The following is a 13,907-nucleotide window of genomic DNA, read 5'->3' on the forward strand; positions in this document are numbered from 1 at the left end:
TACAAAAACCCGAAAAAACTACTTAATTACAGTAACGTGAGTAGTTGTAATTCGTTACTTCCACCTCTGTCCATTTACATATATTATATATATCTTCCAAAGGTTTTTTTCCCTCCTAGGACTTTTTTCCCAGTGCTAGCACGCTGGGTTTTTCTCCTAGGGGGTTTTTTCCACCCCTGGGAGTCAGCCGACATTGGCTTAATGTAGCACCATCTTGTATATGTTACATATTACCACACTTGTTTGTACAGCTTATTTTTAACCATTTCCCTTTTTTCTGTGCTTCTAATATGTAAAGCTGCTTTGAAACAATTACCAATTGTAAAAGCGCTATATAAATAAATTTGACTTGACTTGACTTGTTAACTAATCAGAAACCATGACAACGAACAATGAACAAGAATTCAGGCAAATACTATTACTAATGCTGCATTCACGTCATGTCGTAATTACCATAATGATTCTGAACTGTAAAGAGCCTTCACATGCTTGTAGAACTTGCAATTACAATGTGTAAACTCGTAATTTTCTGAGAGCTACAAACTTGTACAACATAGCCATTGTACCGCCTAACCATGGTAGATTTATGGTGTGTTCTGTAGATTCTGTGGCAGACGCAAATGCACATATCCAATTCATATCAGATTTATTTCCACATATGAATGAGGCCTGAAATCGATCAGAGAATATCGGAATCCATGTACTTTTTTCCTGCTTCATTCACGTTCGTTTGTCATAACCAATCTGTGCCACATGGGAGGAAAAAAACGTATTTGGGTCACTGGACCCATGTAATGTAAATGCAACCAAAAAAATCCTTGATTAGAAACTAAACAGAACAAGACAATGGAACTAAACTAAACATGACCATGACAAATAGTGATATTTTAGAGATATGGCATAGGGGAATATTTTCAATTATTAGCAAATTCCTGTTCCCTCAGCGAAGATAGTTACCACAGAACCACAGAAGTAATATAGACAATTTTTTTTTAATAATGTCTTTTTGGAGCTTGACAGACATGATTACTATGAACTCTTGTTGTGTGGTATAAGAATTGCATACAGAGTCTTCAAAAATTGTTTAGCATTGATGAAAGAAAGTCTTACAGGTTTTGAGTTACATGAGGGTGAGTAAATTATGACAAAATATTTTAACGAACTATTCCTTTAAACCTGGGGGGGGGGGTTCATTTACCATGTAATAATGTTTATTTATATTGGAAACATTTGAAAAAATCCTGAATTATTTCCTCAAGTACTATCACATCTTCTGGCTCTTATTACTGCTTTCTCCTGCTCTTCCCACTCAGGCGCACATGCACACAGGCTCACATGATTACAATAATCTCTGTGTTCACAGGCGATTTTGAAAAACTAATCAGCCATCATGTAAACAAAGAGCACAGCTACATAATCCCCCACCCCCAACCCTATTCTCTCTACCCCTCCCTCTTTTATTATTTCAATCTTTCTCCTACCAGGAATGAAAGAGGACAGGACAGTTCTGTGGTTAAGTGGCTGGGTGGCACGGTAGTTATCCTGGAGAACCATGGGCTCTGCTTCTTCTGCCTTGCTGGAGTACAACACCGTCTCTAATTTCATTAGCTAGTTTGAAGAGAAGAGAAGAGAAGAGAAGAGAAGAGAAGAGAAGAGAAGAGAAGAGAAGAGAAGAGAGGTTTAACATTACAATCATATTACAGTCTCAATCATGTAAATAAATATAAACAAACCTTTATTCAACCCATACTTAATTCTTTAAAACAACCAATTTAAAAATTCACCACAAGTTGTTCTTCATATATACTACATAACATTTCTCCTATACACCATTTTTCTCTAAAGGTTATCAAATCTCCCATCAAATTCTTTGTTTAATCTGCTTGCAATTAAACCTTTCATCATCTTTTCAGGATTCACTCTACCTATGCCCAATAATTTGTTTTTTCAAAATTTTCGCAACACCCAAAACATAACTTAAAAGTCACAGTATTAACTTTTTTGAGACTTTATACTTCACACTTCAAATAAAAAACACATTCAGAGAATGTCTAAACAGTCTAACAGTCTAAAAAGCTCTTCTAAAAGTGTACAGTACAAAAATAGGCGTTCTGCTCTCTCTTCTTTACCACAGAAATTACTAGGTGAGCCACATGTCTGTTTGTAGCCATTGCCCCATTAATAATTCTCCATTACTGATCTGCAGTTTGCATCTCTAGTGGAGACTTATACAGGGAGCTCCAATGATCTCTCAAAAAAAATTGTCCACCTCAATGGTTGCCACTCTTTTAGCACCTCCTTATGAACAGTTTTAACACAATATTTAGTGTCTATATTTCAGGATTCCCATTGTTTCCCATAAAACAAATTCTGAAACAATTGATAAGCATTTTTAATTAGCAGATCACTGAAATATTAAGAAATAGCAGATTCCAGTCTCAGTTGGAAACATAGTCAGGTGTTCAATTTCTTTCCGTTACATGGACATACACAGTAAAATAGGACTCTTTCAATCGAATTTGTTCAGTGGATGAAAAACAACACAGAGGAGCAGAGAGAAAATAATATCTGGGTAAGTGAGAAGAATAGATGGAGGAAAGGAAAAGTTGGATCAGGACAATGGAGAAGAAGAGGTATGGGAGAGGAGGAAGAATGTGTGCTGGATTGTGCATCTCTGTTTTTTTCACTTACACGTGGAACCTATGAAAGCTTATTTCTGCCATGAATAGAAAATAAAAAAGGTAATTATGTCTTTTTATCTCACATTTCTGACTTTTTAAACTCAATTCCTATAGTTTATATATCACAATTTTGAAAGAAAAAAAAAAAAAAAAGTCAGAATTGTGAGATGTAAACTCATAATTGCAAAATGAAAATAATTAAATAAATAAAAAAATAGAATTGCATGTGAGATAAAAAGTCACAATTACCTTTTATACTTTTTTTATTCTGTGGCAGAAAAAAAGCTTCAGCAGTAACCAAACACCATGTATGTTGTATTTGTTGTTGATCAATGGCAGCAATTTCATGTTTTCATTTCAGTAAAAGCTTCATGTAAAGCTTTTACTACAACGATTCCACTACCACTGTTCCATATATGCAGAATATGTGGTCTGTGTAGGGCACTAGCTACCAAGGGGACACCATCCATGAGGGTACCATCAACACCACAAACCCAAACCCAGAAAGAGATTTCAACCAAGGGGGCAACTGAAGTCCTGCATAGGGTCTCATTTGACCAGTGGCTGCCCTGAGCAATTCTGTTACTTTCTTCTTGTTTTTTTATACTGTACATTTTCTAATGTAATGACTCATTCACTTTTAGATATTTACTATGTTGCTAAGAATGCACACACTCAAGCAGAAATGTAGAATGGCTTACATGCATTCTACTTTTACTGCAGTAAAAGGAAGCTGAATTTTAAAAACTATGGATTTCATATTTTCTCCAGTTAGAACCGAAACATGACAAGTAATGTAGTTTTCATAATGTCATCAACTATTTTGACAGTCATTGCACTATGATTGACTATTTGTTCATGGTGGATAGAAAACTAGTGCCAGAACGACTCGATTTTGAATCAGGTTTGCTGTGTTTTGATAGAGTTAGTATGTGTTGAAAAAGGTTTTTAGCATTTTGAAATGTAGAGTTTGTGTTTATTTGACAAAATATGGTTTTGGGCAGAAAATTAACTATTTGGCCAATTGTGTGATGTATGTGTGTTGCTATGTTAAGAGTTTAGAAAAAGTACTTTAAGTATTGCTAAACGTTTGTTAGCAATTGAAAAAAAAAAACTGTAATAGTGGTTCAATGGCAATGATATATAATTGAGTGGGCACCCTTCCCCTAATTCCTCTTTTTTAAAGAAATCGAGGACCTCAACCCTCCTCCCACCTTCACCTATACAGAAACATCTGACAGTTTTACTCAAGAAATAAAATTATCACCAAAACCAAAAGCACAAATCTTTGTATAGATATCCATGGTTTGTCCTATCAAAGGCATTTTCTTGATATATATTTATAAAAACCCTATGTTAACATTTTCTTTAAAACTCAAATCTATAGCATCTCTCAAAGGAAAAAAGATGATCCATAATAGATCATTCAGGCACACAATAAGCCTGATCACTATAAAAAACTGTGTCCAGATAGCATTTCAACCTGTTCTTTAAACATTTGGCCAAAATTGTGTAATCCAATTCTTCAAAAATCCTAAATCCCCTTTTTTAGGTAACAGGGATAATAATGCTCGCACGTCCTGATTTTGCTGAGTTAGATGTGTTCCTGGGTCAACATATATTGTTGATCCTGGAACAACATTCTGTAACAGACACGTCAGGTTCCACCTCACTGCCATACCCACATACCCAATCACCGGAGTACTAATCACCACCACCTGCCACTCATCAGCACTGCAATCAACACCACTACAAAGACTCTCCACACACACACACTCACTGTCCGGTCTCGTTTGCACTACTACCTATGTATGCTAACCTTAAGGACTCCTAACGCCATACTTACCTGCTCCAGTCGTCTCATCCATCTCCTTCGTCTCCCGTCCTCCTTGTGTGATTACCTGCCTGTGTGTGTGAGTGTCTCCGCCAGCTTCAACCATCCCATCTCTTCAGCTGCATCTGCAAGACATTATCAGGACAGTATCATATTCCCTTCATCTCTCCAGTACTCATTATCTGCTTACCATAACCCAGTGCTCTGCTTATTATTAATAAACTCACCTGGATTGTTTATACCTCTGCCTCTGTGTCTCTGTACCGTAACAGAAGACCGGACCATAACAACTTTACAGCATGAGCACCAACGACCCATTTCAAGAGCTCGTGGACGCACTGCGCCGAGCACTCACACCACAGCCATCCTCACCATCAATATCCACCACTTCAGCTTCCGCACCTTCTGTCACCTCTCCTTCTCCAGCATTCACCGCCAGTCCCATGGCCAAACCGGCGCCCTACTCAGGATCGGCGGAGGAATGCAGCGGTTTCCTTCTCCAATGTGAACTGGTCCTGGAGATGCAGCCGCACCTCTACACTTCCGACACAGCAAAAATTGCGTTCATCATTTCGCAACTGCAAGGTAAGGCCCTGCAATGGGCAGATTCCCTGTGGACTCAGAAAGGCCCTGTAGTACAATCATATTCGGCGTTCGTCTCTCACTTCCCTGAGGTCTTCAGGAAACCTCTGAAGGATTCTTCTACTGGTGAGAAACTCTACAATGTAAAGCAAAGAAATCTCTCTGTGAATGATTATGCCTTGCAGTTCCGAACGCTAGCCGCCACCAGCGGATGGAATGAACAAGCCCTCATCACTTCTTTCCGTCAAGGATTGGAACCCAACGTGCGGCTGCATCTCGCTGCATACGAGGACTCAATGGGACTTGAACGCTTCATCCAACTCGCCATCCGCGTGGGTTCTCGTATGCAGTCGTGTCTCCTCGAGCACCAGGGCCAGTCACCTGCCACCAACCTCCTCCGCCGGTCTGAACCCGTCCGCTCCCCAGAACCAGCCACCGAACCAATGTTAATCGACCATTCCCGTCTAACTTCCAATGAAAGACAAAGAAGATTGACTCATAACTTATGTCTATATTGTGGATCTCCAGGGCATGTTCTCTCCACATGCCCAACCCGTCCTCCTCGGCCCGTGGTGAGTGCGATTTTTTTTTTTTTTTTTTCTTCCTTCCATTCATAAAATGAAACCACTCACAACTGTTGTAATCCTTACTGCTGCAAATACCTCTGTTCCAGTGGTGGCGCTCCTCGACTCAGGGTCTGCAGGAAATTTCATCTCCGGCGCCCTCTGTCGACAACTCAAGCTCAAGATCTCCCCGTCTCCGGTTAGCTATCAAATCCACTCCATCACGGGCAAACCCCTGAGCCGTAAGCACATCCGTCATTGTGTGGGACCACTTCAACTCAGCGTGGGTATTCTACACTCTGAAAAGATTCATCTGCTGGTTCTGGAGGAGTCCACCGCTGACGTGGTTCTAGGGCGCCCGTGGCTCGAACAACATAGCCCCAACATCTCTTGGCGCACGGGCGAAGTCCTGAAGTGGGGCGACCACTGCTTTCCAGATTGCTTCCCAACGCTTCCTGTTCCAAAGTCTCCATTCTCCAAGTCTCTCTCCATGAATGCAACCTCTATCGAAAGCCCTGTCGAAAAACGCTCCGTGGATGTTCCCCCGGACTACGCCCCCTTCAGTGACGTTTTCTGCCCGCAATGCGCCTCCAAGCTTCCTCCACACCGGCCATGGGACTGTGCCATCGATCTGCTACCGGGTGAACCAGTGCCCAGGGGACGCATTTACCCCCTGTCAATACCGGAGGAGAAGGCCATGGAGGAATACATCAAAGAGGCCCTCAACCAAGGTTACATCCGCCCGTCTACTTCCCCTGCTGCTTCAAGCTTCTTTTTTGTGGCGAAGAAGGACGGAGGCTTGAGGCCCTGCATTGATTACCGTGCCCTCAACAAAATCACCATCAAATTCCGCTACCCGCTTCCCCTCGTCCCAGCGGCCCTGGAACATCTCCGTGGTGCCACTGTGTTCACTAAGCTGGACCTCCGCAGCGCGTACAACCTCATCTGGATACGCGAGGGGGACGAGTGGAAGACCGCCTTTGTCACGCCCACCGGACACTACGAATATCTTGTTATGCCGTATGGCCTGGTCAACGCCCCCTCCGTATTCCAGGATTTCATACACGAGGTGCTCCGGGAGTTTCTCCACAAGTTCGTTCTGGTGTATATAGACGACATCCTCATCTACTCCCGGAGCTTGGCCGAACATCGCCACCACGTTGCGGAGGTCCTCCAACGCCTACGGCAATTCCACCTCTTCCTCAAAGCTGAGAAGTGCTCCTTTCACCAGCCCTCTGTCCAATTCCTGGGGTACGTAATAGATCACAGTGGCATCCGGATGGACGAGGGGAAGGTCTCCGCCATTCAGTCCTGGCCCACTCCATCTTCAATCAAAGAACTCCAACGCTTCCTAGGTTTCTCCAACTTCTACCGCCGGTTTATCAAGAACTACAGCACCATCGTCAGTCCATTAACCAACCTACTCCGTAACCAGCCCAAGTCTCTGTCCTGGTCCCAACAAGCCACCAACGCCTTCGAGACCCTTAAAAGAGCCTTCACCACCGCTCCCCTCCTCGTCCACCCTAATCCAGAGCTCCCATTCATCGTGGAAGTGGACGCCTCCACCACTGGAGTGGGAGCGGTTCTTTCACAGCAGCAGGGGACACCTAGTAGACTCCATCCATGCGCCTTCTTCTCCCGCAAGCTCAACCCGGCGGAGGTCAATTACGACATCGGTGACCGCGAACTCCTGGCCGTCAAGCTTGCCCTCGAGGAGTGGAGGCATTGGTTGGAGGGGGCTACTCATCCATTCCAAGTTCTCACTGATCACAAAAACCTTGAATATCTAAAAGCTGCCAAAAGACTCAACCCTCGCCAAGCTCGCTGGGCCATGTTTTTCTCAAGGTTCAATTTCTCTATCTCCTACCGCCCTGGTTCTAAAAATACCAAAGCTGATGCTCTGTCTCGCCCCCATTCCCCGGAGGAAAAGCCTGAAGACCCTGAAACAATCCTGCCGGAGTCCATCTTCGTGAATCCCATCCAGTGGTCCGAAGAAACCATACCCTCCTCCAATGCCTCCACACGCACTCCGCCGGGTTGCCCCCAAGGCTTGCAATACGTCACCCGGGCACGTCGCACTCCACTTCTGCACAATACCCACTCATCACTTGGCACTGGTCACCCGGGGGTCAATGAGACCCTCTCGTTGCTCAAACAACGCTTCTGGTGGCCCAACATGGCCAACGATGTCAGAAGGTACGTGCAGGGCTGCAGGGAGTGCGCCATCTCTAAGAGCCCACGCCATCTTCCCACCGGCAAGCTCCTACCTCTGCCCGTTCCTGAGAGACCCTGGTCACACCTGGGAGTGGACTTCGTCACAGATCTCCCTGAGTCTGACGGTAACACCTGCATCCTGGTGGTGGTAGACCGCTTCTCAAAGTCCTGCCGCCTGATACCCCTGGAGGGTCTACCTACCGCCATGGCAACTGCTAAGTTGATGTTTAATCATGTTTTTCGTCATTATGGAATACCTGAAGATATAGTCTCCGACAGAGGACCCCAGTTCGTCTCCCACGTCTGGAAAGCCTTCTTCTCCCTCCTGGGTGTGACCGTCAGCCTGTCATCCGGATACCATCCTCAGTCGAACGGGCAGACGGAACGCAAGATCCAGGAGATAGGCCGCTTCCTGCGTACCTTCTGTCACGGCCACCAGAACTCCTGGAACCAGTACCTGGGTTGGGCCGAGTACGCACAGAACTCCCTCCGCCAAGCCACAACTGGACTGACACCCTTCCAGTGCGTACTCGGCTACCAACCCCCACTGTTCCCCTGGGATGGGGAACCTTCCAACGTCCCCGCAGTCGACTACTGGTTCCGGGAGAACGAGAGGGTTTGGGACTCAGCTCATCACCAACTGCAGAGAGCCCTGCGCAGACGCAAGATGACAGCCGACCTTCGGCGCTCCGAAGCTCCCGTCTACCAACCGGGGCAGAAGGTCTGGCTGTCCACCCGGGACATCAGGATGCGTCTGCCCTGCAAGAAGCTGAGTCCCCGCTTCATTGGCCCGTTCCCCATCATCCGGCAGATCAACCCCGTCACCTACCGTCTTCAACTCCCAGCACAGTACACTAGAATCCATCCCACATTCCACGTATCACTGCTCAAGCCTCACCACCCTTCTGTTGTTCCCTCCACAGAACCTGACGTGGCAGCCGCCGAGCCCCCCCTTCCACTCATCCTGGAGGACGGCACAGCCTACGTGGTTCACGAAATCCTGGATTCCCGGCGCCGTGGTGGTCAGCTGGAATACCTCGTCGACTGGGAAGGCTATGGTCCCGAGGAACGCTCATGGGTCCCCAAGAATGATATCCTTGATCCTATCCTATTACAGAACTTCCATACCAATCACCCTGACAGACCTGCCCCACGCCCGAGAGGAAGACCACCACGACCTCAGGAGCGGGCCGTGGGAGGGGGGGTACTGTAACAGACACGTCAGGTTCCACCTCACTGCCATACCCACGTACCCAATCACCGGAGTACTAATCACCACCACCTGCCACTCATCAGCACTGCAATCAACACCACTACAAAGACTCTCCACACACACACACTCACTGTCCGGTCTCGTTTGCACTACTACCTATGTATGCTAACCTTAAGGACTCCTAACGCCATACTTACCTGCTCCAGTCGTCTCATCCATCTCCTTCGTCTCCCGTCCTCCTTGTGTGATTACCTGCCTGTGTGTGTGAGTGTCTCCGCCAGCTTCAACCATCCCATCTCTTCAGCTGCATCTGCAAGACATTATCAGGACAGTATCATATTCCCTTCATCTCTCCAGTACTCATTATCTGCTTACCATAACCCAGTGCTCTGCTTATTATTAATAAACTCACCTGGATTGTTTATACCTCTGCCTCCGTGTCTCTGTACCGTAACACATTCCAGTCTGAAAATTTAGTCTTAACCCTATTCCTACCCCTAAACCTACCCATAAGTTATCCCAAAAATCAGAGGGAAATGATAGATTAATAACACTGATGTAGAAGCACCAATTCATGATTTTAAGCCTAAACTTGACATAATCTGTAAACATAATCTGTCCCTCAAATCTGGGGTGAGTTTCCCGAAAGCATCGTTGGTGAACCATGGTCGCAAGTCCCATTGAACTCTATTGGTAACGACGGAACTTGCGACCATAGTTCGCTTTGGGAAACGCACCCCTGATTGGTTGATTTGAATGTTGTTCCAGGATCAACAAAAATGTTCACCCAGGAACATGTTGAACTCAGCAAAATCAGGTTATGCAACACAGCTTGTAGACAACTATTTGGAAAAAAACATTTCCAAAACACTAATTTTTTCCTTCATAAAAATCTTCCCAAATGTCCCAAAATGTTCCAGAAATGATGATAGAAAGCTGTGGTTATTCCATCAATCCCAGGTGAACCAATGAGAGTTGTTTACAGTTTTTTACAGACGCTAGGACACATTTCTCAATACTTAGGTCACTTTTGCAAAACACTTTTGCAAAACTCAATTATCATTGCTTTGGCACAAAATGCATTCAATGACTACATCTCTCAAATTTCATGAATTCTTTTCTCACTCAGAGACAACAACTGCCAAAACTCTTTGTACGTACATGCCAATTTGCACATGCTTACATACTGTTTTCAAAACTGTTAAACTTATGTTCAAAACAATAACATAATACAAAATAAGACAGCAATTTGCTACATTCCTACAGTAATATTTTAATGCAATATAGGTAACACTTTAGAATAACTCACGCTATGAAGCATTAGTTAAGCATTAGTAAATAGTTAATTTATCATTTATAAAACATTAATAGACATTAGTAAGCCATTTATAAATACAGCTATAAATGCTTTGTTCTTGATTTATAAGCATATCTATAAAGAGTTTAATAATTGTATTTTCATACTTTATTAATGATCAATTTATCATTTCTAAATTATGTATTACATTATTCACAAAGCAGTAATTTAGGAGTTGTCAGTGGTTCATAAGATCATTTAGGAAGTGTAAGTAAATGATTAATAAAATATTTAAATGTACATTTATGCATCTTATTATTTAGACATATAGCATTAGTTACTCAGTGTGTTAATAAATGCTTTATTAACATATTCCTAGTGTCAAAACTACCTCGGTACTAACTTTAAAACATTAGAGAATAGCAGTGCAGAAGATCACTGAACCTTTAAATCTCATTTATAAAAGCTTTACAAAGCATAAACAGTCCTCACTTTAGATGAGCTCACAAAAATAGTTAACTGACCACTTCTAAATGTTTTATAATTACCTGAATTAATCATGAATTGCAGTAGGAATATGTGTTAATAAAACATTTATTAGCACACTAAGTAACTATTACTATGTGTCTAAATAATAAGATGTATAAATGAATGTTTAAATAGTTTATTAATCATTTACTTACACTTCCTAAATGAACTACTGACAACTCCTAAATAACTGGTTTGTAAATAATGTAATACTTAATTTAGAAATGATAAATTGATTATTAATAAAGTATGAAAATACAATTATTAAACACATTATATATATGCTTATAAATCAAGAATAAAGCAATTATAGCTGTATTTATAAACTACTTACTAATGTCTATTAATGCTTTATAAGTGATGAAATAACTATTAACTAATGCTTAACTAATGCTTCATAGTGTGCAGTTATTATAAAGTGTTACCGAAATATATTTTAAATCTTAAAATTAAATGTTATAAAAACAATTGAATTGTATCTGTATCAGTGGATGGTGTGTATACAAATTCTTGTATTTTGGAATTAAAGTGCAAAAAAATAAAAATAAATAAACAACATAAAATATTGACAAATTCTGCATCATGTCTGATTCATTCCAGTAACATATATTGCAGTGAATTATAAAGAGATCTTGAAAGTGGTCTGAGACATTCTCTTCATCACACTGTCCAGAATAAAAAATAAACTGCAAGTTTTCACATATTGTTTAGATTGTACATAAATGTCCAATCTCCTTAAAACATGGGATTATTCTGCACCAAATTACTCTCCAATTTAAAGAAATAAGTGCTAGGAGCATCCATATCCTTAATTGAGCAAAAATATGACCTTATTACAGTTTTTTTCAATTGCTAAACGACAGTGGGCATAACTGGAGTCGCATGTGCAAAACTAACTACAGTCTGCACAGCAGCAGTTCATGTGGACCAAACTCTAGTTCGTTTTTCATTGCTTGAACATAGTTTTCAAAACTCTACACACTTATCCCATGACTTTAACAACAACCTGCACAACACTGTGGATTTACAGCACTTTGTTCAAATGCTAACACACTGCTGTCAAAACTGTGAACCACACATTCAAAACAGAATAGATTTCAGCCTTGTGCCTTTCAAACACTGCTGATTGCAATTTTGCAGGATTAGCCCCTCAATTATTTGTTCGAATTATAGTATGTACTTTTAGTTTCTACCTTTTTTTCTCATTACTGTAATTCCATAAATTACTAGACTATTGAAGCAAACTGCTCATTTTCATTTACCTTAAAGAATTGTTATGTTCTAAAAATTTAAATAAATCATGTGAAAGAATGTCACTCTTTTCTTTGAAGAAAATATTACTTTGTATGAAGTCACTGAAATTGTTCAAACTGTAAAGATGAAAAGTTTGTATTTTCTGTGTTGGAGTTTGATGTTAGTGTTTTTACTCTCAGTGTGTTCTGAGTGACAGTGTGTGTTATCACAGTAAGGGTTGTGCATAGTGTTTGGCTGCACTGAGCCTGTTTTGAGCCATGTGTTAACTGTCTAGCTCAGGTGACTGTTGGTAGTGCAGACTGTAGTTAGAGTTTTGCACAGTTTAGCTCCAGTTGTGCTCACTGTCGTTTAGCAATAAAAAAAAACTGTAAAGCATTTTTAACTTGTTCTTGCAATAGATGTTTCAATTTTCGCTTCTTCGTACTCAATTCAACCCTATAAATAATCCCTTCTTCATTGTCCAGCAACATGGAGGGCATGGTGGGCTTCTGTGAATGCAACGCCGAAAGTGCTGGTATGCAAGGAAAACTGGTGGTACTCTAAAGGTAAAAATACTTTGTACCTTTGTACCCATTTCGAGCACTGTTAGTTACTATATGGTGGTCAGAGGAATGATAGCAGCTCTATTACTAAAAACTATTATTAAAGGTGCCATAGAACGCTTTTTCACAAGATGTAATATAAGTCTAAGGTGTCCCCTGAATGTGTCTGTGAAGTTTCAGCTTAAAATACCCATCTTATTAAAATACTTCACCTTATATATAATATAACCCTCAAAATGGATCTTTACAAAGTGTTCGTCATGCAGCCTATCAGATCTTGTAAGTATAGTATTTATTTGGATGTTTACATTTGATTCTGAATGAGATTGATAGAGCTCCATGGCTAAAGCTAACATTACGCACTGTTGAAGAGATTTATAAAGCTAGAATGAAGTTGTGTTTATGAATTATACAGACTGCAAGTGTTTAATAATGAAAATAACGACGGCTCTTGTCTCCGTGAATACAGTAAGAAACAATGGTAACTTTAACCACATTTAACAGTACATTAGCAACATGCTAACGAAACATTTAGAAAGACAATTCTATAAGCCCCATATTAAAAATAAAAGAGAGACACCAAAGAGCAGAAAAAGATAGGAGAGAAAAAGCACCCAGTGCATTTGACTCATTTTCTTATTTGTTTGAAGGCGAGCCTTTACGCTTTCTTAGTTTTGTAAGCATTTTCCTCAATGAAAACTTCTTTTTTTCATTCAGTTCATTCAGTCCAACAGTACACTGCAACCTGACCACCAATTTCACAAATCTTTCAGTGTCCGGAAAAAAATATCTTATACTGTACCATTCTTCCAAATGTCTCATTCAAAAAATCATTTATCTTCCAGAAAGAATAAAGATGGCTATTTTCCATCTGAGACCCTGTTTCAGAAACACCTGACGTTTGAGAGATCTGAGTGTATCTTAATCCCTCATTTTTACTTTATTTTCATCCTCTAAAAGACCTACCACAGTATTTTGCATTTTCTCATACTTAAGAATCCCAACTCCATTTGTACTTGCAATCTCAGAACTCAAAACATTCTCATCAATAATATCTCATACATCTACAGACTCAGACGTCTCAATTTCTTCATTATCACACTCATGTACTTCAGCTATGGCCTGTTCAGTTACTGTTTCTGTTTCGTTCAATGTGAGTATTCGCTCCGGTATTGTCCTCCTCACCAGTGTTCTCTTAA

General features: G+C 41.3%; 1 protein-coding gene across 2 annotated transcripts in view; it reads right to left on the minus strand.

Annotated features, from left to right (window-relative positions):
• ca14 (carbonic anhydrase XIV) overlaps nucleotides 1-13,907 on the minus strand; it is a 115,398-nt gene that overhangs the window by 37,024 nt on the left and 64,467 nt on the right. For both annotated transcript variants that reach the window (XM_067392393.1, XM_067392403.1), the window contains one exon: nucleotides 1,482-1,608. In XM_067392393.1, the coding sequence (XP_067248494.1) occupies nucleotides 1,482-1,608 (127 nt within the window). The remainder of the gene's footprint in view (nucleotides 1-1,481; nucleotides 1,609-13,907) is intronic.

The sequence above is a fragment of the Chanodichthys erythropterus genome, chromosome 2, assembly GCF_024489055.1.
Source record: "Chanodichthys erythropterus isolate Z2021 chromosome 2, ASM2448905v1, whole genome shotgun sequence".
Lineage (NCBI taxonomy): Eukaryota > Metazoa > Chordata > Actinopteri > Cypriniformes > Xenocyprididae > Chanodichthys > Chanodichthys erythropterus.